The sequence below is a fragment of the Manis javanica genome, chromosome 2 (assembly GCF_040802235.1).
Source record: "Manis javanica isolate MJ-LG chromosome 2, MJ_LKY, whole genome shotgun sequence".
NCBI lineage: Eukaryota > Metazoa > Chordata > Mammalia > Pholidota > Manidae > Manis > Manis javanica.
In genome coordinates, this window is record NC_133157.1 from 208078770 (window position 1) to 208105788 (window position 27019).

The 27019-nt window shown below is 40.5% G+C and overlaps 1 protein-coding gene and 2 long non-coding RNA genes across 3 annotated transcripts in view; 1 reads left to right on the forward strand and 2 right to left on the reverse strand.

Annotated features, from left to right (window-relative positions):
* Positions 1–27019, forward strand: part of LOC140848020 (beta-1-syntrophin-like) — a 168066-nt gene that overhangs the window by 85923 nt on the left and 55124 nt on the right. The window contains exon 2 of the mRNA XM_073230075.1: positions 17507–17723. Within this exon, the coding sequence (XP_073086176.1) occupies positions 17507–17723 (217 nt within the window). The remainder of the gene's footprint in view (positions 1–17506; positions 17724–27019) is intronic.
* Positions 5677–17499, reverse strand: LOC140848023 (uncharacterized). The gene is made up of 3 exons (XR_012128470.1): positions 9525–17499; positions 6669–6739; positions 5677–5723 (listed from the first exon to the last, which is right to left on the reverse strand). It is a non-coding gene; the product is annotated as an uncharacterized lncRNA (long non-coding RNA).
* Positions 26495–27019, reverse strand: part of LOC140848021 (uncharacterized) — a 39179-nt gene continuing 38654 nt past the window's right edge. The window contains exon 7 of the long non-coding RNA XR_012128467.1: positions 26495–26767. This is a non-coding gene — a long non-coding RNA (uncharacterized lncRNA). The remainder of the gene's footprint in view (positions 26768–27019) is intronic.

The window sequence follows — 27019 nt, forward strand, 5'->3', positions numbered from 1 at the left end:
ACCAAATGATTTCTCTCATTTGTGGAGTGTAACAGTGAAGCAAAACTGAAGGAACAAAACAGCAGCAGACTCACAAACTCCAAGAAGGGACTAGCAGTTACCAAAGGAAGGGATGGTGAGGGAGGAAGAAGGGGATTGAGGGGTATTATGATTAGTACACATGGTGTGGGGGTGATCATGGGGAAGACAGTGTAGCACACAGAAGACAAGTAGTGACTATGTGGCATCTTACTACACTGATGGACAGTGACTGAAATGGGGTATGTGGGGGGACTCAATAATATGCATGAATGTAGTAACCACATTTTTTTTTATGAGAAACCTTCATAAGAGTGTATATCAATAGCACCTTAATAAAAAAAATTAAATGTAAGCCCCACTTAAATATAAGCCATTTATCCTTCATTAACAGGATAATGAGCCAAATTCCTGTTTCTCTTACAAAGATATTGCAAGCTTCCTGAGATCAAATACATGCTTTGACTTTCATATATTGAATCTAAACTTGTTTTGGAGAAGTGAATGGGTTAAGATGAGACTGAATGACCTTGAATATACATTATTAAAGGAAATGGACCTATGCATGTAGAGGAAAATGGACAGAAGATGGTAAGATGAAGGTTATATATATATTTTTAGAGCGTCATGCTTGTGTATTGAAAGAGAATTTGACCATGATGGGGATTTATGTCTTCTGGGTACGTGATACTTCTCCAATTTCTGCTATTATGTAGCTCATCTTCTCAGCAAAATCCAAGACTTCTGACAGATCAAGAGGTGTAACATTTCAGATCCTTTAAGCTTTCAGCAAATGTAATGAATATCAGAGGTGGCTTGTGCTGAATGTAAGAACAGATTTTGTTTCTGCAGGAAGCAGGGTAGAAACTAACACCCACAGACTTGTGGTAACTTTAAGGAGTTTTCTTCCATATCTTGCTCTAAATGTGCTTGATAATTTTCATATACTTTGTATACCTTGAGGTTTCCCTGTAGGACATCCTTCTTGCCCAAGTTGCCATCTGAAAAATGGGTTATTTCCAAAGCTCTGTTTTTTCTATTAACAGGCTTCTGAGCTTTTTACTAGATTTCAGGACCATGCTTGTAGGGAAGAATGCCTCTGCTGGAAAAAGGGGATTTAAGATATGCATCTCACTGAGTCTGTCTCCTTCTTAAGTATGGATTTATTTATTGTGGCTCAATGACCTTCTGTGAAATGCAGTGTTAGTGTCATACTGGTGAGGCCCAGACTCCTGTTCCTTCAGGAAAACTGAATTAAACAGCTGACCAGAACTGAGAGCATAAGCTTTGGCTGCTGGTGAAGCCTAGTGTTATGGATGGCTTTGCACAGGCTGATCTCTCCAGTGTAATCTGAAGTAGATGGGCCTCCCATTTCCCTGGTGGGTAAAAGGGAATGTTCAGAAATACACTGGGAAGGGATTCTATCAAAATTGTCTCTGCACAGCAAAATATTAACTTCTGGTCTGGTAGGCTAAACTCAATCCAGAATTCCACCCAAATGCCAAATTATGTGTTCCTGGAATTGATGTCCTTACACATATAAAGAATGTGATTTGGGAGACACAAACAACGAACCCCTTTCTCCAAATATACTCCTGTCTGTGATAGATTTAGATATTTCTCCTCTTGGCTCTACTACTCTTCCATTCTTGGACTTCCTTTATTTGAATAGTAACAATAACAACTATTTTTTTGGTAGAGCCTTTAATAGGTAATAGTGTACATTGTCTTTTAATATGTTTAGATGAAATTATTATTATAAGGTATGAGCTATTATTACATGTTATAACATGGGGAGGGGAGAATCTCAAAAATATTTTGCTGAGTGAAAGAAGCCAGAGACACACAACAAAACTACTGTATGGTTCCATTATAGAAAATCCTTGAGTGAGCAAATCAGGCCGCTTTTCTTTGGAATGGGGGTGTGGGAGGGTTGACTGGACAGAAGCATGAGGGAAATTCTAGGCCAATGGAAATGTTCTGCTTTAACGTGCATTTCTTAAAACAGACTGAGAAATACACTTAAGATCTGAGCACTCTACACCATGTAAATTATGCCTAAATTTTTAAAATCATGATTTCTTTTGGTATGCATAGATGAGAAGGCTAAGCTTTAGGAAGATTAAGTGAGTTGTCCATCGTCATGCAGCTGAAGGAGCTACTGGAGCCTCAACCCAGGTGAGCTCTAACTCTTTAAGTCTGGGTTTTTTTCATTCTAAGACAATTTCCAAGAATGATAGCATTTTCATTACTCCACTATGGGGTCAATACATTTGCAGAGGCTTTTCTTTCTGGGAACAGAGATAGATGGGTTTCTAAAAGCACATGAGTGGGTACTGGAAAGAGCAAAGAGAAGGGGGCTAAGACCCAGGTCTGCAGCATGGATAATTGTTAATGGCTAGTGCTGGAATCTTAAAGCAGGTTCACATTTCCACTCTGCAACTCACAGTGCATGTGATGTTGGGCAGGTAAACCTGTCTGAGCTTCAGCTTTTTCATAAGTAAAATGGGTTGTTGTGAGGCATAAATGTGATCGTTCATAGAGAGTCTGTAAGTGTCAATGATTTATCGATGAATGCTTCTTTCCTATTACTATTCACAGTTCTGGTTAAAGAAGGCATCAATGACACAGTTTTACTGTGTCATTATGTCTTACAGTGTGGAATGTACTGTGCCTGTACTGCACCTTTCCAAGTGGCTACATAATTTACCATCATATTAGAGAAAAGAACGTGAAGCTAAAATCACTAGTTCCAGGACTTCTTTCACTGACCTTCTCATTTTGGCAGCAGGCATTGTTGAACAGTTTAGAATTGTATGCACTTCATTCCCTATGTGAAAATGTCATATATTTCTAAATTCCTTTAGAAAATTCATTCCAAGTGTAATTCACTTAGAAACCTACAATTCCATGAATTTTGGGTATGATTCACTGAGCTATATCTTAATGTTTGTAAATGATCATAGAACTAGAAGGAACTATTCTTGGAAGTGATTAGTATAGTATAGTTTAATGTGGGTGGACTTTCTTAAGCAGAATATCCATTTAAAATGTTTGGGCATTATCCAAGGATTTAAAAAGAAGAAAGAATCCCCTCCTCTCTTCCTCCCTCCCTCCCTTTCTTCCTTGACAAGCAGAATAAACTGCCTCAATGGAAAAATTTGTTTTTTGGGTTCTGCTTCTGTTATTATAGATAGCATATTAGACTGTAAATTTTTTATTATTATGTCTCAGAGCCCTCTTAAGCCTGCTTAGGTCACAGATCCTGCATGACATGTAGGCTTGTTCTAATGGTAATATATTTTACTATCTGTTAAGCAAAAAAAGAAAGAGGAGCAAAAACTTCAGAGCTTAATATAAAGTACTTATATTTTTCCATGTAGAAATACTTTGAACACTGGTTCAAGGTACCTGACCCCATGTGCAGCTACTGTTTCCATGGGAAGTTTGCATGGAGGGAAGCCTGGATGTCCAGGATGATGCATGATGGACAGTGAGAGTGCTCAGTTTGTAATTCACAGCCAGCATTTCTGATTTTGCAATACTGGAGGTGTTGGTTATATTAAACCAGACAACGTAAATATAGTCTCTGGTGTTTAAAAAAAGAAAAGAAGTGTACCATAAGTGGTACCCCCCTTTGTCCTTTCCAGCCCAGGCAAACCTCTCCAAAACAAAGGGAACAAGGAAAGAGGGAGCTTGCAGGTGTGTAATTCCCTAGAATCATTTTAGGGGTTCCAACCTTCACGATATTTTCTTATGTTCTAAGTTATCCATATCTCCCTCCACCTATGAGCCAAGCAAAGGGCAAGAGGTAAAGGTCAAAGGGAAGTAGCTGTTGAACTGAACAGATGACTTAAACCCTTCCTCCTGTTTTCAAATACTGTGCCTGTTCTGTGATCTCATCTGGGAACAGGAATGAGGAGGGAGCAGGGTGTGGGTGTTGTGTAGGAAAAGCTCAAACGAAACAGGAAGCTTGATGGGTTATTCAAGCACCAGGATAGTTTAGCTAAAGGATGAGACTTCAGTCAGACCAGCCTGGCCTGTGCTCCTGGTTCCTTCACAGATGCCCCCTGGAATGCTTCTGCCCTCCTTAAGCCTGAGGATCTGCAACTCCTAAGTGGAGCTAAGAACAAATAACTCACATTTGCTATAAATATTCAACTGGATAATATTTAGCACATATTCAGAAATGTTCTAAAAGGCAACTTTCCCTAGATACTAACATGAATCTTAAAACAGTCACTAGAAAATGTTAAGATATATCTGCCTGCACTTAGAGAAGAATCTAAAACAAAAATCTTTTGGGTTTGAGCAAGGGACAAACCATTGTGGTGGAATATTGGAACCCAGGTATTCATTGGCAGAGACTAAAACCAGAGTTTTAACAAGCCTGTGGCAAGCAGCCTGAAAAATATCTCAAGTGTTTTGTGATTTTGGATTCATGATGTAGCTTACAAACAAATGCTGCTATGGTGATACGGTTTACTGACTCTAGGCATGAAACCGAACAGTTTTCTATAGACTGAGAGAGTACTTGAACTGTATTAATGTAAATAACACCTTTAAATATTGTATAATTTAAAAAAGAATTTAAGAACATCTTCATATACTTTAAATTTTGTTGCCCTAAGGCAAAATCCACCCTACCCCCCTCTGACGCAAGGTCCCACAGCTGCCCAGACCAAAGCTGTACTGCTTTTGTATATAATGTTGGACTAGGTTAGCTAATATTTTGTTGAGAATTTGTGCACTTATATTTATGAATAAAATGGGTTGGCAGTTTTCCTTTCTGAAACTTTTTTTTGTCCAGTTTTGTTACTAATGTTTTATCAGCAACATAGAATAATTGGGGTGGCTCTTTGTCTATTTTATGAAATAGTTTGATAAGATTTTAATGACCTATTCTTTAGAAATATGGTAGAGTTCACTAATAAACTCTGATTCCGATGGCGTTTTTGTTTTTTTGTTTTTGTGTATGTATGTGGGGGGGTGCGGGGGAAGAATATTAACCAGTGTTTCCATTCTTTTAAGAGTTATACGACTAGCCATGCATCCTATTTCTACTTAGGTCAGTTTTATTAAGTTTATTTTTGTCTAGGAATTTGTGCATTTCATCCAAGTCTTCAAATTTCTTATCAGTAATATGTTAAAAGGGTTATTTTATTGCCTTCTTACCTCTTTTATATCCATTATTTCCAAATTCTGATTCTGTTACTCTATTTCATCAAATTCTTCAGGTGTCGGTTTTTTCAGTCTTTCCTATACCACCTTTAAATTTTTCCCTTATGACAAATGTGGAATTTTTTGATAATTCAAATTCTGATGTAACCATTACAGAGTTTCTTTATTAATTTAACCCCTCAGCCAATGTCCATAGACTTTCCCAGCATCAATTGCAACTGATTACTCATTAGCCTCAATAATCTAATCCATGTTTCCATGTCACATGAACCAGTTGTATTGTTACTGCTGTGGTCATTAGATTTATTTTTTTAATTATTTATTTGTTTAATTAAGGTATCATTGATATACCATCTTATGAAGGTTTCACATGAGCAACATTGGTATTAGATTTATTAGATTAGTGATTAGATTCAGACCATGAGGGATCAAATTCCAGGTCCACTGCTTACTTGTGGTAAGATATTCAAACTCTTTGGGCCTCAATTTGTCCACCTTTTGTATTGTTAAATTTTCCTGTGGGTCTGTTTATTATAAAAAAAAAAGTTGTATGTCTTCAGTAATGCTCACCATCATTCCCTCTTTACCTCCTTAAAAGGCAAACAACAAAAATAAGCACCCTATCTTGGTGGCTGTTCAGAGTCCAGTGAACTCCTGAAGGTTTAGAGGAAAAACTTAGGAGGTTTTATCTTCTGACTCTGACAGGCCCAAGAAGCTTGCTCAGACCTCTTTTCCATCATCCTGATCTAATTCTTGTAGTTGTTGGCAATCAGTCTTCCAAGAGTCGTTAGCAAGGCCGTGCTGGGTTTGGCCTTTAGAAGAAAATCCAATGCCTCAGGTGAGTCCTATAGGCATTAGTTCTGTTGAGCAAGACTTTGTGTGTGTGTGTGTGTGTGTGTGTGCACGCGCATTAGTTCTGTTGAGCAAGATTGTGTGTGTGTGTGTGTGTGGCGCTTGGGAGGGAGTAGAATCTGGCGGGGAAATGAGGCTCTTCCTTCCTGAGCATGGAAGTTTCACCAGACTTCTGGTTCATGCATAGTTCAGAAGGAGGTGACAATAAGCATGAAATGGGATCGTGTACATGGACGTGTTTTAAACTGTAAAGCAGTTTTCAGAACAGCAGGTAATCATAACATTGTCTATTTTGATGGGCCCTGATGTTTCAAACCTCCCCCCCATCGCCCCCCACCCAACATCTCTCTTACATTCATATATCTCTGTGATTGCTTTGGGTCGGCAGCACATCCAAGCTAGGGTGAAAAAAATTTTCAAACCTGACCTGAGTCTGCCCTTGGTAATGATATTTGATTTATTTAATGTAGTTTCCTTTGGAAAAGCTTTATGACTCTGGGCTTCTGCCATTGAAAAGTAACTCCAAGTTTACTGAGCCCCACGTTTGACTTGCAGGATGTTATTGCTAAGCTACACCTGGAATAATTTTCCATAGATGGTTTATTTTCCATAGATACCTGTAAAGAGGAAGTGAGAACGTAACTTCCTGCCCTTTGACGTGAAGTCCTATTAACATACGATATTCTGTCTAGGAAAGAGTAAAAACAATATTAGGACTTGACTGTTCGGACATCCTTTCTGCTTGTTACTCACTTCCTGTCTTTAGATGTTAGGTTATAGCTGTTAAAATAGTTACTGGATTTTCCCAAGGAAGAGAAATTATGATTATTGGCAATGGTGAGGAGCCTGCTGGCAAAGTGTTGAGGGAGCAAATGTGTAGACATCATTCATCTGTGTCCTCTCAGCGCTTACTACTATCTGATGAATACACTTTGGGTTGTTTGTGTGTGCGTTGAGTTATATTCTATAGCAGTTCCCATGTTTTTAGTTTTCTCCAAGCAGGAACTTGTCCGTCCCACTGATTATGCATCTTGCAGTGCCTAGTCCTCCACCATGCACAAAGTAGGGGCTTAACTTATGTGCAATGAATGAGATAATACTTTCAAGCATTTATGATTTTGATGATTCCTTGAGTTAGAAAACTAAGATTGGTATTCTTGCATATCATTTTCCCTTTTAAATCTCATAATAGCAATAACAGCAATAACATAATACTAATAGCTAAGTCTGAGCACTAAGTATATGCCAGGCATTGTTCTAGGAGCTTTGTTAAAAAAATTATTTAACCCTTACAATAATTCTATGAGATAGGTCCTGTTATTATCAGGTGAGGAAACTGGGATACAGAGAGGTTACATACCTTGCTCAGAGAAGCCCAGCTTCTATGTGGGAGATTTAGGATTTGAGCCTGATCCTCTGATTCTGGAGCTCATTTATTAAACTACTACACTGTATTGCTTCTAAGTAATGCATTGTTTTCCTCACTGTGTGGATGGGGAGTCAAGGACTCAGCTTATCAAGCTGCCCCATTGTCACATAACTAATCTGTAGGTATAAGCATATTATAATAAAGAAATGTACAGCACAATTTGACATGGTATGCAACTGTGACCTCCTTTCACTATATTGGAGTCTTTGGATTAGGTATCTTAACCATATTCCAGAAGGAACATGGATCATGACAGTTTGAAGGGGTTTCAATCTTTTCATCCACAGAGTAGAAGTACCCTTTCTGCAGCGTGGCTGGGTGATTCCTCATCCAGTTTCTGCTTGAATGTCACGAGCAATAGGGAACTTATTATCTCATAGTGGTTTTTTATACTGAATCCAAATATTATCATTGTGATTTGTATCTACTAATATGGCTCTGCTCTGCAGAGATACACAAGATAAGTTTAGCCCAATTCTGCATTATTTAGTTCCCATAAATCTTCTCTTTTCTAGGTTAACTCCTAATAATGGTAACTGATCCTTATGTTTTTAACTACAAGTTCCTTATCAATTTTTTTACTTACATTAACTCATTTCATCCTCACAACAATCCTATGAAATAGATGAAAGAACTAATACATGCAGAAACTAAGTGCTTTGCTTAAGGCCACAGAGCTAGGTGATATGAAAGCAAGGAATTGGACCCCAGCAGTCAGAGTTTATGCTCTTTGCTACCATGCTCAAATGTTTTTCATTTAATTTGTTTATTCCTTGAAACTTTCAACAACCTGGTCACCCTCTCACCCTGATTTGAGCACTGTTATACTTACTTGGGCTTCAGGTATGGGCTGATCAAGGAGTCCTCTCCTTTTCTGAACATTATACTTCTCCTGGTGGAGCTTAATGTCCTACTGCTTTATGATGACAGCCACAGCCATGGAACACCCTAGAGCCTTTCTTCACACAAACTGCTTATCATATAGTTCCCCCTATCCTACATGTTACAGTGATTTCTATTTTGAATACACAGTGGCAGAACTTCCCATCTTTATTTTATTTCATCTTTTTAGTTTGGGCCTGTGTGAAACTCTTAAAATCTTAGTTTTGCCGTCTAAGGCCATTGGTGGCTCTCCCAGCAGCTGTCTAGGGGCCTGAAGTAGTAAAAGCAACATTCTATCATACCTGCCACACATTAGGTTCATCCATTATCGCCATCAGACTCTGAGAGAATGTGCAGCAGGAGCCCCATAACATCTGGTTGCCAAGTGAGCAAGGTACCCATAGTTCTCATCTCCTTTTAACCTGGCTTGTCTGTTTCTTTATGTAAAGCCCAACGTTTATGTTTTATCAATTTATAAAGTGCTCAGGATGCTTTGTGTATCGCTGTAGAGTCCCAAGCAGTGAATACAAACTACAGGGGAAAGATTTGGTTCGATATAAGAAAAGGAACATGCAGAAACATTTCAGATAAGGAAGGTCTTTCTAAAATCACGATTTTTAATATTTTCCCGGTTAAACAAACAGGATTGAGACAGGTGGAGACAACATCCAGGGCACAGGAAAGAGCATGGAAAAGGAATTAGAACTGGAGACTTTGGAGCTGGACTGCCTCAGTTCAAACCCCAGCTCTGCCAATTTCTGCTCTGTGACCTTGGGCAAGTCACTTCTGTGCTCCATGTCACAGCCCCCTGGCTTTTAAGATAAGCATAATAATATTCCTACTTGATAGAGTTGCTTTTAAATGAACTACTATACTTCAGACATCTAGAGCAGGGCCCAATGCATTGTAAGTCGTCAATAATTGCTAGTTATTGTTATTGTTCTAACACCCACAGGTCAAATCCAGTTGGAGTTTGCTTTTGTAAGTAAAGGATGCAGCCATACTGATTTGTTGACATATCGTCTGTGGCTCTTTCATGTTTAGTGGCAGAGTATAGTAGCTGTGGCAGAGACTCTAAGGTCCACAAAGCCCCCTAAACTTTTCTGTCTGGCCCTATACAGAAAAAGCTTGCCAACCCTCAGAGAGGAAATGGACTTCTGACCTTCATCTGTTACTTCTTTGTCTTGAAACCTTGGACAAGTGACAGATACTCTCTGGCCTCTGCTGCTTCATTTGTAATACTTCTCCTGCTCAAGAGAAAAATCGGTGACAAATTTTATCTTGGCGATCCCATTAATACTGTCATTCATTTGCTCAACAATTCCTTATTTTATAGTCAGACATTTGTGTTAATTGCTTGGATGTAGATGTATTAATTTTTTTTTTATTTTTCTAATACTAATGAGCACTCAGCATGTACTAGGCACAGTTCTAAGCCCTCTGTGTGTGTTAGCTCATTCAGTCCTCATAGCAACTTTATGAGGTAGACATTTCTATGCATCCCCATTTTATAGGTAGAGAAATGGAGGCATTAAAGGTTAAGGAAATTTAACCTAGCAGTTCACTGCTCCCATTGGCAGGTGGCTGAGGCAAGATTTGAAACTATGTAGTGTGATTTCAGAGTCTAGAGTTTCAAACTCTACTGGAAGTAATCACTCAACTTTGAGGACCTTATGATTCCACCAGAGAGACTTATGTGCAAATAAATAACCACATATGACATGTAAGTGTTTAAATGTTTGTAAGATGACCAGCACCTTGCATGGCATAAGCTATCATCACCATGTTTATGTCCTGACACTGTTGACATCTGTGGACATTGCCACAGGTATGGTTGGAGCTTAAGGGGAACATGCCTGGAGGACTGTAAGAAGGAGGTCTTACCTGAACTGAGACTTTGATCCAGCATGTAGAGAGGAGTTTCACAGAAAGGGTTGCATGCAGAAGAGATCACATGCTCAGAACAGAAGCAGGAGAGCACACGGCATGTTCAGAGAATTAAACAGTATTCCTCTGGCTGGCATTTGCACTGGCGAGTGGGGACTAAGAGGTAGTTAGCTGAGGTGAAGACAGGAGGTGGGCCCAGACCCAAGTCCTCTAGAGTGTGTCTCTTTGAGAGCAGTGCCCTATATTTGTGTATCGATTTATTTTTGTTTGTTTGTTTTTTGTCGATTTATATTTATTTTTGCCTGTCTCCTGCCTGGCCCCCAATATACTAGGCACCTGGAATGTGAGAGCACCTCAAGGGCAGGCACCCATGCTGTCTTGTTTACAGGGATAACCAACACTCAGGGTCTGGCCTGGAGCGGATTGTTGAATGAATAGATAACTAAACCAATCAGTTTGCTGCTGGGTTGGGTCGCTGGAGGCATCTCTGGGGGCAGTGAGCTTGCTTCATTGAAGAGTCACATCACATCAAATGACTGTACTATCTGAAGTAGGATAATTCTGAGGTAGTTTTTAAGTTGGAGGCCAAAGATTACTCAACAAATTCATACCCAGTGTAATTTGCGCGAGACTCCACGTAAAGCTCAGCCCCTTACCCAGAATGTCCTTATGATCTCATGAGAGCTTTTTGGTTATCCTTCAAATGTCTCTTAAATCCTACCTTCAAGGTCACTTGGCAGAATGGAAGAAGAGAAATAAATATTGGTAAGTGATTGAAAACAATAATTCTTCTAGACAATGCCGACAAACCAGAGAACGAGGAATTTGAGTACATAATCTCAGCGTAGGCTTATTTTCATTTTTGTCAGGTGCCTATGAGGCTTGGTTAAAAGTCAGAGGACACATCCTGCCTAAGGCCTAAGAATTTGGAACACATTTTAACCGAGCTATTTGTTGGCAATAACACAAACAGCAAGATGAGGTAAAAAATACTCTTCTTTTTAAGTTGTTAAAAGAGACAGCTTCCCAGGGAATCATAGAATGTTTGAAAGATAGGGGCCTTACTTCCCTCCCTTGACAGGTGAGGAAAATGAGGTCTGGGAGGTGAAGTGACTTTCCGAGGGCCGGAGAGCTAGTTAGCAACAGACCTGGAGCTGTAATCCGGGTCCCTGACTCCCAGGGCCAATTCTCTTTCCACCTCACCACTCAGCCTCCTGAGAAATTAGCTATAGTTTCCAAGAAGCTTATATTACCTCTTTCATCATTTCTTGGTCTTTTTTGAAACATTGATGATCTCCCTTTGCATCTTCACTCTCTGAGGTGACCTAGGAAAATGCCATTAAGGGAAGCCTTACCTTGCATTTGGTCAGCAAATCCCACTGTCAGCAATCTGTCCCAAACTTGAAAGTTTCACCAAAGGTTCAAATACCTAGGTTTCTTGCCTTCCCCTTAATCACAGTAGAAAATGCACGTGCTGCGTACACATCCCCTAGAGTAATCAAATATTTATTTTCCTTCCTGTAATTTGGCAATCCCTTTTTTGTTGTTTCTGTTATTTTTAAGAAGAAAACTTGTACATGTCAGATTGACTTGCTGGCTCCTCAGCAACCAAACCGGTAGGAGAATTGATTGGATTTGTCTAAAGCATTTCCTCATTAGTAGCCCAAGTGCACTTTTCCTTTCAACTGTCATCTGGCCGCCTCGACAAAGATTTAATTGTGGCAACTCGGGGGCTCCACGAACTTGGGCTTTCCTGAATGTTCTTTTGAAATCTTCATAACAGCCTAGCCTTCAGATGCAAAACTAGAAACATATTGAAAGTGACTTGGTGGGTTATTGGTATGAAGACCACTTCTTGCTGCTCTCCTCCCCTTTTTCTGCAAATGAAGATTGGAATTTTAATTGCTCAAACACAGTTCTAATTCATGATGCTCAGAAAGGGCATGGTTTATTAATTAGTCCTGATTAGGAGGCAGCCTGAGCTTGGGCTGGGCTGCTCCTTGATCAGTTTCAACAGCTCTTTGCCTGAAATTACTGTCTGTAAGCACATGGAGGTGTAATTATGCAGACACTAGCTGTTCAGTTCTGCCAGGTTAAACCCGCTATTATGAATACACATTACAGTGTCTTAAAAGACATTTATTGAAATGCCATAGTTTAATAGCTCAGGCTTACAAAATCAAGCTCTCTTTATGTTACAGGCAATAGCCATTTAATTGGGTGTTTTCTCCTAGCACATAAAAATATCGACTTAAATACACACACACACACACACACACACACACACATCCAAGTAATTTTATTTTTTAACTGTGAGAAACAGTATTGCTTCATGGTAAAAGTAAGGACTCTGGACCAGGCTGCCTGGATTTGACTCATGTTTCTGCCTTTTCTAGCGCTGTAACCTGGCATATGATATAACCCTTCCCTTTTGCAGTCGAGTAAAATGGTATGATTGAAGTCCTTGTATTGTAAGATTGTTGTGAGGATCTAATGAGTTAGTACATAAAAAACACTTAGCAAAGTTCACGGAATCTAGTTTTCGTGTCTTTTACTGACTGCTTCAACACATTGACTTGTAGTTATGTGTTACAAAATCTAGGTGTGTTTTAGCTAAAAGAATTAGGGATTGCTCTCTGTGGCAAAAGCTGAGAGTTGTTCCCTAATACGTATTCTTTTCTTCCACATTAATAGCCTCCTCTTCCCACTAGTTGGCACAGGGCCATCCAGAGTTAAGAGTAAATTTCTTTTCCATCTAGAAGTGGCCACGTGACTAAATTCTGGCTGATGGGCTATAAGCAGATATAGGGTGTTAACCTCTGAAGACTGTTGTGTCCTTTATTTCTTCCTCCTTTCTAGTGAAGGGAATTTGGTCATGATGGCTGGAACTCAAGCAGCCACCTTGGATCATTAGATGGCAGGTTAGGAATGAAGAACAGGAAGGGAGCAAAGGTGCCCGGGCAGCCCTTTTCTTTTACTATAGACATTTGGTAAAAGAAAAACAAACCTGTATATTATTTAAAACACGGTAATTTGGGGCACCTGTTGTGCAGTCAACTCTAGTCTTAGGTAATACCTTACCCTCCCTGAATTAGACCATTATTTTTATTGCAATATGTAGAAATTGCAGGATGCTAAGGCACAAAGAACCATGATAGGTTTCACACACTCTGTTTCCTTTAGAGGCCCTGCCTTATCACTCCTAGACGGGGCTGCGCTGCTCTTCCTCCATGCCCAAGGCGAGAGGGGACTGAGCCTCAGGCAGCGGGTGATGACTGAAGAGGGACTGCTGCACAGGAGAATTATGCTCACAGCTGATGGTCAAGCCTTATAGCAAGAAGGGATATTCTGGCAATTCTATTACTTCCCCTGGACAAGAAATTGTGGGCTCTTGGAGAAGTCCAATGGCAATTTTCTTTTGCTTTCTTTGTTATTCACAAGAATAAGGTTTTCCATTTTCTATACATGTCAAAAAGGAACAAGACTCCCGAACAAAGGGGCTGTATGCAGGGACGTGTTGAGGTTGCTGGTCCATTCTCAGGATGAAAACTTGTTTTCTGGTGGTGCTAGAGATCTCTGGACTCATTTATGGATTTTGCTGAGGCTTCGTCACCAAACAAGTAATGATTCGTGGGGACTTTTTGAAGCCTAGGAGGAAATTGCCTTTCTCAGGAAGGAGTTGCCTTTGATTCTGCCAGGCCTTTAGAGGCTTGTCCAGCTTGGAACCTCCCTAAATCAGGTTTAAGGTTTAACACAAGAACTCCTGTCATTTACTTGCTTCCCTTCCTCCTTTTCTAGACTTAAACTTCTTTTAAGGATGTACCATTTCTTATCATCTCTCTTAGACAGCACCACCCTCAGCACATGAAAAATGACAGATGAAGTTTGGCTGAATGAATGAATCTAAATGGTCATACCTGCCTTATTAACTTAACTTATTTTTTCTTTGTTTTCAGTTGGTCAGTTAAAGGAATTAGTCTGTGTTGAATACCATTTCCAAAAGGGTGTCCTTTCTTCAAGGCATTGCTGTCTTCTCTCATATGTAAATTCCCCAGTTTATACCACATAGGATGTGGTTACCTCTAAATATTTGCTTCCATCCTAAGACTTGTTGTACTCCCCATACTTCTGCCCATGATGGATCCAGCCACACATTTCTGGGGTTCCTCGCCCCTTATATGGGTATTTTGAATGTTGCTTAGGTTATCTCCCACAGTAACTCCCTCTGGTCATGTAAGGAGTGGATCTGCCTCTAATATCTTTTCCCTTTAGGACACCCAATTTCACCTCCCTGTCCCTGCTCATAGATCACCGTGGCTGTCACCTCTGCCAATAGAATAAAGTCCAAACCTATAAGCTTATCATTTTGCATCCTTCGTCTAGGCAGGGGAGGCAGATTTCATGAAAGAATATGATCTTTGGGAAATCAAATTCCAGCTCCATCCTTTACTAGCCATCTGATGCCACATACGCTAAACTTCTGAGTATGGGTGTGCTGATGTGTAAAATAATAGTAGTCTTGCAACAAATAATGTATGTAAAGCTCCTAGTGTCCATCAGAATTAAAGGAATCCTACAAGACATTGCAGGGTCTGAAAGGGACAGCGATTTATTCTTTTATTGTGGATACATGGATTCTCAATAAATGAAAGATCCCTTACCCATCTTTTCTCTGAACCTTAGTTGCCTTTATATAGGGTGGTACCTTAAATGGTCATTCTGATGCTTAACTTTGGGAAGCTATGTAAAGCAGCTGGTTCCATAAATGGCACATTATTAGGTGTATAATAATGTTCCTTCTTTACCTGCCTTTAAGTTGAGGTCCAACTTTTCTTTCCTATGGACTTGCAACAAAAATTGTAAATCAGAGTACATCATATGAAAGGAATATTGTTACCCTTATCTCTACTTTTTAAAGTCCTATCTACCCTTTTAAGGCCAAGTTCAAATGACACCTACTCCATGAAGCATCCATAGATTCTCACTTCTACAACACACATTTCCTACTCCAGCCAGAAAGATAATAATGCAATTAAAGGAGAATCTTCAAACCATCTCAGCCAATATTTGAATTTCCTGTGTATCGGTAATTGTAATTCTACAGTGTACAAAGCTAAGCAATGTTCTCACTGTTATTAAAACATTTTTAGAGTTAAAAAATTCAGTGTCTTCAGAAAGGCCTGTTTAGTCCAGCTTTGGACAGTTTCAACCTGTCCCCCTGAATTGTTCTTAGGTATGTCCGTGTTATTTTTTATGTATCTTGCCAACAAATAAAATAAACAGTATTCCTTAAGATACATTGCCTGCAAATACCGCTTCTTCTTCTGTAACTGTAGCTTGTGCTAACATGTTTGCTGCCACTCTGGAGCCATTTTCTCCTAACTGCACTTATATTCTGTTAAAGCCCTGAAATCTTTTCAAATAGATGTTGGTGCTAAATGACATCTCTGTCTTGAATTAATATGGCTGTTTTTGATATGTGTGTCTATGATTGAGTTTCCTAATATATCCATATCACATGCAATTGGGTATGCTTATTAATTTGTTATGGACCTAATCCATCACTCCATGTTCCCAGATCCATTTTCCTCATGGGTTCTTCCAAGGTGCTCCATCCCTGTTATAAAACTTAACTCATTCTGCTTTGTGCCATAGTTTATACACTTTGTGTCGCTGTCTTAGATGGGATCCCAAGAAGAAGACCCTCTGCCTGGGGAACTGGGCAGCAAACTCTATAGCCTCCCAGGCTTAGTGCCCTCTTGGCCAAGAGTGGATTTCCAGATTAGGAAGGGTAGGGGGCAACTGAGAGTTATTCACAACTGTAGCAGCTAGGATCTGACGGGGCACCAGTAGCATGGACGACAGTTACCCATGACTTTGTAACTCTTTTGCATATGGAAACTATGTATTGTTTATTAGTACAGTCTCCGTAAACCCAGCTCTATGTCTTGCACAGTGAAGATGCTAATTTGTGGAACTGAATCATCAAAGATCTAGAGTAAATAAACGTCCCCTGGTTTGCACCTATTCCAGTCCACTGCCATTTGTAACAACAGATGGGCCTTAGCCAAATCCTCCCCAAACAGCAGGAAACCAGACTGTGTGAGTGATGGAGAGAAGGATATGGAAGTTTATATTGCGTGGTCCAATAGTCTAGTTGCCCTGTGAACTCAAAAGCCATCTAAGGATCAAATGCTTAAATTCAGGGTAGGCAAATAACTTTTTAAGACCAAGCAAATACAGCAAAGAGCAGAATTTCAGTCTGCTCCACTCAGCTCTTAAAACATTTTTATTTTTTTTAATTTGTAAAAGTAATATGTGCATATGGCTAGACATAAAAATGGTACAAATGAATAGTAAAGGTTTGTTTCTCCATCAACTTGACTTTTATTTCCATTCCTCAGAGCTAACTACTATTAGCATTTTCTTGTGTTACTATCCAGAGATTGTTGTAGGTTTACAAACATTTATGATTTTATCCACAAAAAGATTAAAGTGTATGTACTTCTCTCTACTGTTTTTTTTTTAAGCTAACAATAGATCTTACAGGTCTTCCTACATCAACACATCTCTGTCTATCTCATTTTAAAAAATTGACTATATACATGTCTTAAATGCATATATTTATCTATATACACTTATTTGTTTTGTCTTTTTTTTTCTAGTGGATATCTAAGTTGTTCTTAGTTTTTAGCTCTTACATATAGTATGTTTGCTCTTACAAATTTTTGTCATTATAAAATAAGTATTTGTCTTTCTTTGTATATATGTTCTTAGCACTATTAAATTGAAAAGCTTTTCTTTGCTTCTCAACAGAAAAATGGTGACATGGATAGTGAATATGACTACCAGATTCTGTACTTATATACTGAATAATTGTATATCTTTTAGCCTGAGATAGGATTTCTTATTCTCTGCCCATTTGTTCTTTAACATCTTTCCCAACATGTAACTTATAATCAGAAAAGATAAAAGTTACTATAGTTGAAAAAACTGAAAATAATTCTCTTATTCAGATCACCATTATATCATAATAGCAAGTTCTAAAGACCACGATGACACAGAATTTAATGCTTCGGTATAGAATTTAAATAACAGAATAACCATTTTGAGAGGAACAGAAATTCTGAATCTGGCTCAGAATTTACGAGGCTCAGTATTAAGAGCTTGTCTCATGCAGGTTTCAAAAATTCAATCGACTTGCCAGAAATTCCACCCTCATGTACTTAAAAGCACTTTTTGTCTTTCTGCTTGCAGTGAAGTACATGCGAGAAGCCACACCCTATGTGAAGAAAGGCTCCCCAGTATCCGAGATTGGATGGGAAACGCCTCCACCTGAGTCCCCTCGGTTAGGGAGCAGCTCCTCAGACCCTCTGTCATCACAGTCCATCTCCTTCCATAGAGATCGGAGAAGCATCCCTCTCAAGATGTGCTACATCACCCGGAATATGTCCTTGGCTGACCCTGAGAACAGGTAAAGAGGCCAGTGATCTCCTACATGTCTCAGCAGCTCTTCAGCCTCTGAGGTTAAAAGAGGACTTTGCTGGGGCTGTGCCCGTGTTCTTAAAATACTCAACGGTTTCCAAAGAATAGGCTGAAAAGGCCCCACTGAGAGAACGTATGTGTCCAAGCCAGGCCTCCCTCCTCTCTTCTTCGTCCTCTGTTCCTTTATTTTATGCTCAAGGAGAATCCGTATACTGGGCTCTGGTTCCGGAAAGAGTTGAAGAACTGGATGTGGGATCCTGAATGTCCTTCTTAGGTCTACCATTGCTACTTTTTGTGACTTTGGGCAGATTTCTAACACTGTTAATCCTCACTTTTGTTATCTGTAAAATGGGAATAATTGAAATGGATGCCTCATTGAGTTGTGAGGATTAAGTGAGGAAATCCATGTGCAGTGCTTAGCACAGGAAAACCTTCCATGAATATAAGCTGCAAAAATATTTATTTTTAGTGTCAGTTAGTGATAAGCAAATCAGCCTCTCTGGCATTCGGTGCTCTCAGCAGTGTACTTAAACGGTTTGATGAGAGGATCCTTAATGCTATTTTCTGCTCTAAACCTCTCCTTATGCCCCAGAGAGGAAAAGGAGTGGCTTTGAAACCAACCTGGAATGCCATTTCCCAAAGTCTGTGCATGACTTCTCATGCCACGGGGTAGACATATCACCTAATCCAGGGTGATTAAAGGGATCCAGCCAAGACAAGCAAATATTTGGGGGTCCCCCTTCCCTCAAAACCTTACTGTAACTCATCTGACCAGAAAGCATGCATCTTGGAGGAAAACAAGAGATATAGGGAGGAGAGGAATTGAACCAGTGAATCTTGGTGACCTTAGCATCCACATTCAAATGCTAAAAATAGGAACCACTCCACTGGCTCTTATTTATAACATCTGTGGGGCAGCTGCAACCTACCCGAGTAGGAAGTATTTTGCTGGCTTCAGAGTTGCTGTTGGGAAATGCCGAAGGGAATAGGGGCAGGGAGGAAGTTGCGGGGCAGGGAGGAAGTTGCCAGGGAGGAAGTCATTGGCTCACAGCTCCAAGCGTTTTCTGTTCTCTCCCAGTAAGCACGCTCTAAGGAAATTGCTAGCACTTCTGAATCCCACCAGCTGCAGGACCTGCCCCACTCCCCCTACACTTTCTGTGTCAGTTAAATCTGTATAGGGGTCAGAGCTTGGCAGTTGTAGAAGAAAGCCAGCGAGTATCAGCAAAAGATGAGTCAGCGCAGGCCAGCTGGCAAGAGTCAGGATTCTTCCATGAGCCACTCCAGCATCTCTGATTTGTCCCCCTTGAGTTCTGCCAATTTCCTGGGCCTACAGTGGCTGTCCTGGTTACTCTGAGCTTCCTCTTCCCTCTTACACACCCAGTCAAACAAGTATTTTCTCTCAGGAGACTGATGTCTTAAGTTTTCAAATCTGATGAATTCTTAGTATATCGAGTGCCTGTCTGGTGCTGGGCATGATGCCAATTACTTCAGACCAGAGAATACAAAGTGACAGCCTGTGTGCCCAGCCCACAGGTATCTGTGTGTGTGTGTGTGTTTTAATGGTCTATCTACTGTTTTAAAGAAATTTGAATTAGTTGCCACATTGACAAGTTGGGAAATTTCACATTAAGAAAGCAGATTTCTGTTTTTCTAGAAAAGCTGGAAGATCTGGTGATATTTTTTAGGCCCATGTTGCAGTAAGCAGGGCTCCAATGTATAGGAGTCCAGTGAAGATATCTCCTTTGACAAGAGAATGAGCTCACCTTGACCTTCTGATTTGCTTCACAGTTTGGGGATTCAATTAATTGCCTGCCTGGCCCTTAATATTTCCTGCCTAGTCCTTGTATTTGTGACCCTGCTTTTTCTCATTAACAGCCCTCTGAGTTTCTAATTATTGTCCCCATTCTACAGATAAAAGGCTGAGGCTCATGCTTATATAAGTTGCAGACATCATACAGCCAACATATGGTATAGCTGGGCTTCAAACTCATACCTATAGAGCAGGCAACAGTATCAGTTTACTGTTACTAGAAAAACACAGAGACTAGAAAACTTGGGATATTATAGAAGCTATCAATGCACTAGAGAGAGAATTTGAGTTAATGAAATAGTAACATACTAATTTTAGGTGATTAAACTAGTACTCTCAGGGAAAGTAAACAAAAGATAAATAGAGATGTGAGAGATCCAGACAACATAATTAATAAGGGGGATCTGGATACATCACAAATTTTGTACCCTGATAATGAAGAAAATGTTTTCTTTTCAAATCCACATAGAACGTTTGCAAAATTAACCACAGATTAGGTCACCTCCCAGAAAATGTGCTTAAGTTCCATAGGTAGAAATAATACAAGTAACAGCCCCTGACGATAGTGAAATAAAACTAAAAGATCCTTAACAAAACTACAAACAAAACCAAATACTACAAAATCAATAACAGAAAGGCACAGAAAGCCTCTCTTCATGGATTTTTAAAGGCTCTTTATGAAATAACTCTCAGGTCAAAGGGGAAATAGAAATTGAAATTGTAGCATTTGTAAAAAATATAATGAAAATAATACATCTATTAAATATAAAGGAGAAAGGGAGAATGTTAACTCTGGACAAAAAGTTTGTTTTAATGAGCTTAAAAAACATTTTCATAGCCTTGTTATTTTTAAGAAAATCTATTTCCCAAAAGATGAACTTCAGTATTCATCCTCATTATCATACATTTTAAATCAGTGGGAGATGAATTAGTAAGGTTTCCCTAGCAGTGGTAATCAAGTTAAAGAAGGAATTTAACTGTCTTTGGTTTACCTTGAGAAAAAGAGTTGAGGAGAGGGCTCATCAAGCCTGGTTCTGTGATTTCATCAATGTACAATAAAATGACTTCATTTTAGTCCATTCCCATGTCTCTCAGCACCATTTCAGGAAAATCTCAGTTTACCCTCTTAAGATCATTTCAAGAGGCTGAACTTGATCATCTGGCTGCTGAGAGATTTTTGCTAATATTGACTCTCAGTATTTAGGGCTTGATCCTTTGCTTTTGATATATTAATTGAACTCCATTTGGTTTGCCAAACCTGTCCAGGATTTTCCAGCTGAGATAATGAAACCTCTGAAAACAACTCCAAGGCTGTCATATCGGCTTCCTCTATTCAAGCAGGCATCACCTATCCTGGGAAGGAGAGAAGTGGGCAGGGGGCTCACAGAGCAGTGTCTGCCTCACTTCCTTTGACACAGGCCTCGGATTTTATTTTCCTTAGTGAAGGATGGGTTTAGGACACAGAGAGCTGCAAGTACATTTAGAACATCTCCTTGGACATTCAGAGGCCCGTGTCTGTTGACAGATACTCCCTTTGCTCCTAGATAATACCGGAATAAGAATTTTGACATTGTTGCCCAGAAAACCTGGTTGAAATTTCTTTCCTTCTTTTAAATTTCAATGGTTAAATAGTTTCGACCATGGAGGTTCTTTCCTAAGTGCTGAGGCTGAGCAGTGACCAGGTTCTTGCCCTGACATAGCTTACTGTCAGGGAGGGACTGTATAAGCTGGTGATTACAAGAATACTGTAGGAAGGTGCTGAGGGAAATAAAGGATGCTGCAGAAGCTTCATCACAGGAAAACCACTGAATGCAAACTTTGTTTTTGGAGGCAGGTGGGTGGTGGCAACAGGAATGATTGTCAGAGGAAGTGATGTGTCTGCCAACACTTGAATGATAAAATAGAAGTTAGCCAGGAGAGAAGGGTAGGAAGACAGTGAAGGTGTCCACAGCAGAGGAGAGAGTATGAGTCTAGGCACCACGCTGGGGAAAGACAGAGTTCTGTTAAGGAACCGGAGGAAGCTCAGACTGGGAGGCAGGCTATAAAGAAGGGGGAGCGAGTCTGGAGAGGTTGTCACCATCAGAGCTACGCCATTTCATGGCTTGGACTCTATCCTAGGAAGGGCCTAAAGCAGTGGGATGACGTAACAAAGAGCCTTTGGGTTTGGCTTAAAGCATGGACCGGAAGGAGGCAAGACTGGAGGCTAGGGGGCAGCGGACAGTCGTTGCAGAAATTGAGATGAGAAACCATCCTGCCTTCTGCTAGAGTGGGACAGGAGCACGAAAGAAAAGTTGGGTGAAGTTGAGGGATTTTAAGAGATACAACCTGCAGGAGTTTGTGGTGAGATGGCATTGGAGGCGTGAGGCAAAGGAGTCCAGGACCAATTTTGCTGTCATCCGTGGACAGAGAGCCATGGTCTGCCACACGCCTGGCCACTGTTTCCTAGATCATTACACTGGCCCTGTGTGAATGGGACCGAAGACCGGTATGTCTGGGTGGAGGGCAGGGTCATAGGACAAGTTTAGGTCTTGGATATTGCCTTGATTGACAGAGTATGATGTGCTTTTGATGATTTTATGTCCCTGACTAGATTCTCAAGCAGGGTAAGGACAGCAGTGTGTCTCATTTATCTTTCGTGTTTGCCACACTTCTCAGAACAGCGCATCAAGATCACTTACAAAACACCGAAGGGCAATTGCAGTGATGTCAGTCGGGGTCCTGGTGGGGCTCAGATGTCACCCTGGAAGGGCTCCTGAAGAGTGTTTAATGAAGGGCCTATTTACAGCAGAGCAGGGTGTGTTAAAGGAACTGGCAGTGGATGGAGAGGCAGCCAGGGCTTAGTGGCAGTGCTGCCCCTGGGACGGAGGGGCAGAGGGAGAAAGTTCCTGCAGCCCAGTGAGGACAAGAGCCCTGGAAGAGGAAAAGTGGCCCAGAGACAGTCAGAGGCAGGTCAGTATCCGAGCCTCCCGCCCTCGGGCCTCTTGTCAGTGCTTCCGATTGGCTGCATGCACCCGGGAGCCAGCGGCCAGAGCGCCTGAGTCATGCCATTTAGTACACAGAGTTTGACATGTTGGAGCACAGAGCACGGCAGAGAAGGGAAGAGAATGAATCTGGAGACAGAAATAGAAAAAGCAATCACAAAAATGTATTGACATTGTCTCTTTGAAAATAAGTCTGGTATGTATATGACAGGTGAGAACTAATTATAAGAAAATGTGGTTAATCCAAACACGGCCATTTCCTGACCTTTGATGATCAGTTATTCTCTGCATAGAATTCAACTATTATTTAACATAAGCATGTTTGTGTATATGCACATAAACACATCTCATACAGGATCGTTTTTATATTTCTCAACCATATATCACTATGGCAAAAAGCAATGTGTTTTATTTTATAGGCAACATATAAAACCTTGAAACTCATCCAAACCTATAATTATCTGATAATCTCTTTTCCTCAATTCAGGATATGAAATATGTTCACATCTGTTGTAGATTCATTTATTGGACTTGATTCTTCATGTCTTTGCCACAAAGTTTTTATTCCTCTACAGGAGGAATATGCTTTCCTGCCCCTTCAGTTTGAGATCAGCCATGTAACATCTTTGGTTAACAGGATGTTAGAAAACATGAGAGAGGCAAGGGCTTACAGTATACTTCTACATTTGAATATTTGCTCTGGCACCTCTACCACCACCGTTCAAAAAACATGTACAGCTGGCCTGATGCTCCAAGAAAGATAAGACATAGAACACAGCTGCCGCAGCTGCCACAGACACCCACATTAGAAGCAGAGCGGCCTAGCAGAGCCAGCCAAACTCTAGTGAGCGCATAAATCTGTGAGGATGCTTATTACTAAGTGCTACTGAAATACCAAGATGGTTTGTTATAGACCATTACTATGGCTATCAGTTCACTGATACAATGCATTTCAGTTGTAAACTTTTTTGTTCAAGATCTATGATCCCCACATTGTTACAAAAATCACTTTCTTTTTCTCCGGGAGGCATTCTCCCCTCTGAATTTTTCAAGAACATTTGGACTTTCGTGGTTTAAGTGGTGATGGATTAGTTGTCCTTTCAAATGTAGGTAATAAGACTCTGTAGAGTGAGGTCTGCCCACTACAGCTGGTACTGCCTGCTGCCATCAGTTGCTACTGAGGACAACCAGCACTATCCTGAAAATATCTGTGGTAGTATTTTTGGTGGAGATTCCTGTACTGACCATATGATTCTTGAGGTTTGGGTTTTAAGAGTATTCATTGTTCCTCACACTTCCCTCCTTAGCGTTGTTCCTCAAGCATACCTCCACCTCAGTGCAGCAATAACTTCAGCACATTATAGCTGGCATACTCCCAAAATCTTTGGGCCCATGCCTGATACATTGTCTACAATGAAGACTCATTATGCTTTTTTTGGGCATTTTCTGCCAGTTAAGTCCATTCCAAATCATCAGAGAGCTTCTAATAATGGGGGAGATCAATGTAAAGGAGATGCTGATATTCATCTTCCTTGAAGTCATTGCTCTTTGCACATTCTATCCAGCCTTCTCCAAATTCTGGCTTTTATAAGCAGTTTTGAGAATTTGTATTTTTTTTCAGGCCACAAAAGTTTTGTTATATCCTTCCTCCAGTGCATTTATGTACCTGCTCACTATATCTAACATTCTGTTTTAAATATTATTTAAGGGAAAATCATTCAGGAGAAAGAACTGTAATGTGGAAGGACTTAGGGTTAACAGTATGTCAGGGCTTGTTATCATATTGCTTGCAAATTGTCAGCCAAAGTCTTCAGCCAAGGAGCTTGCAGATAGATTTTCCTGAGCCAGAAAATGTCTTAGGTAGGAAATGGCTTCTTGATTTTAAATATCTGTCATGTCCAGTTGCTTTACAGCAGACAACTTCTCTGTTTGGTCATTTCTCCCTTCCTCTATCTGTATGTATCTAAAGACATTTGAATTCAGGATCTTTGTTAGAGAATAGCCCTCTCTTTTTAAATTTGAGGAAAGTGAGGTCCACCTAGGTGATGTGGTTTATTTGCTGACTGGTGGAGTCAAAAGTGGAATCTCAGCCTCTGAACTCTAAGCCTTGGACCTTGGGATTCAGAACTCAAGCATATTAAAAAATGAATTGACATGAGTTGAGCTCTGAAGCTATTATTCTCATTCCAAAGTAAAAGTCAGTGTGTCCAGGTGTCAGGCAGGAGGCTAGATTGCAGGGATGATGGAATAGCTATGGCCAGAATAAAGCCAAATAGGGCAACGGGAAGAGAAACAGGACTCTCCACTTTTTCCTCCAGGACTGAACAGATGCTGAGGGACAGTAAATGTTTCCTTTCTGGAGTTAACTCTGAATGAATGAACTAAAGGTGCCAAAAATATAGATGAAAGGAGAAACATGTAGACATTAAAACTGACTCTCTTTGCCCAAGTAAAACAGATGGCTGGAGAAAAGTCAAAGAAGCTGGGTTGAAAGCTAAATGGGGGATCCCACGGGACAGAGATGCTGTCTTCCTGACTAGTTTTGGAACATGGTCCACAATTTAAAAAATTGATTCAGATCATCCTTCCTGGGGTCTGCTATTAAACTGGCTGAATGAGGACGTAGGGAGACTGCCAGCGGAGCCAGTGAAAGGAAAAGAAAGCAAGAATAATAATAGATGCCAAGGGAAATGGGAACGAGAAACCAAGAATTCCTTGTATCAGTGATTCCTGTTTGATAAGAGAAAGAGGAAAAACAATTCAAAATCAGTGGCCACTCACCAAGTGGGAGAGGGAGAGAAAACAAGAAACAGTATTTACCCCAATTTACCCCAATATGTAAATACCATGTATTTTGGCATCTCAATGGGAGGTAGATTGGGAGATAGGAATTACAGGGAATGGAAAGGCATATGCGTGAACAGGGCTTTCTTCTTCCACAGGAAAGGAGTGGTGATGGCCAGTGGTATCAGTCTTTGTGATTAAGGCTTCAGGGTCATTGATCCAGCAGGTCAGAGCTGGTGGAAGAGTCAAGACTACTGAGATCTCCAAGGAGCAGTACCTTTTGGAAGCTGGGGTGGGGGCAAGATTGAAGAAGAGTGCTAGTTCATAGCTGGGGAGAGAAGGAGGGAGAGGAGCACAGAGTCCAGGCTCTAGATAACAGAGAAGGTGCTAGAGAGGGATGACTGGGTGGTTGAAAGATCAGGAATCCACACTAGTTAGCTGAAGTAAAGACCAGGACTCCAGATAAGAACTAGATTCATCAGAAGGGATTGGGACAGAAACTCAGGTACTCACTCTGCCCCCAAACCATAGGGAGTAGAGTGTAAGTGCAAGCCTGGTGGCCTGTTGTAAAAACTGACCTACAGATGTATTTCATTTGGTACCTAAGATTTTTCAATATGTGGGGTCTTTACCAACATCTCAGAATCAGGATGTTTTCATACAAAAAAATTTGAACTTCTGGTTTCTCTTTAAAAAGTAGAAAATCAAGCAACACTGGTCATGCGATTTGTGGGGCTCCAATAAGTAACACTTCTTCCTTTCTTACTTGAGTTGACAAATAAATTGAAGAATGAAAACAATCAGGGCAGATGAAATCAAAATATCTCACTTACTACTGACAAAGTCTAAGATTGAAGATGTGGCTTAGTGAGCAGAAACAACAGGCTTCTTATTACCAAACTCCAAGAAATGTCAGGTCCCTCCCCCGTCACAGGCAGCACTGGACTGCTGCAGGCCTTCTCACCTGGGGCCTGACTGTAACACTTGGCATGTGGAGGAGCAAGTCAAAGCATGCACCTTCTCACACAGGCAAATGCCAGAGACACACGGCAAGAAAGAGGCTGGGCTGTCAAGTCCAGGTCCTCCTCCAAATTTAACTAACTTCATCAGTCACTTATCTCTGCATAGGAGTGGATGACAGCATGGAGAGAGGTCCGGAGGTCCCCCCACTTAGAAAAAGGGGAAAGAGGCTCCCTGTCTACCCATGGGCCTGTTCCTCATGTGGCAACAATAGCTCCCAAATCTGTGGTCATTGACCATGGGGTTTTTCACGTCATCATACGTCCTGCTACTTGTTCCAATCATAGCCAGCTTGCTTCACTCGTTTACATGACCTGCCTTGCTCCACTAATATTTGTTTGCAAACATAAGTACTGTGAGGTATCTATGTGGTCATCACACCACACAATTGGGTAGTGAAGTAAAATGGTTCCAGCTCCAACCTCTTGTGAGTAGGACCTAAAAACAAGAAAATAGAGGCTATAGGTTTGTCATCTTCATCACAGGCAGCTGAAATGGACTGAGCTGAGCGGGTATATATGGCATAGCTATATTTTACACTCAGAATCTATGTACATGAGAATAATTAATGCTACTGGAAATGGGGCCACAAGTATATTGGGGAAACACAAAACTTTAGGCAGAAAGCAGAAGGCAGATGAGGAGGGGAAAAAGAAAATAGAAGGCCCTCTTTATACTTGCTTTCTCATG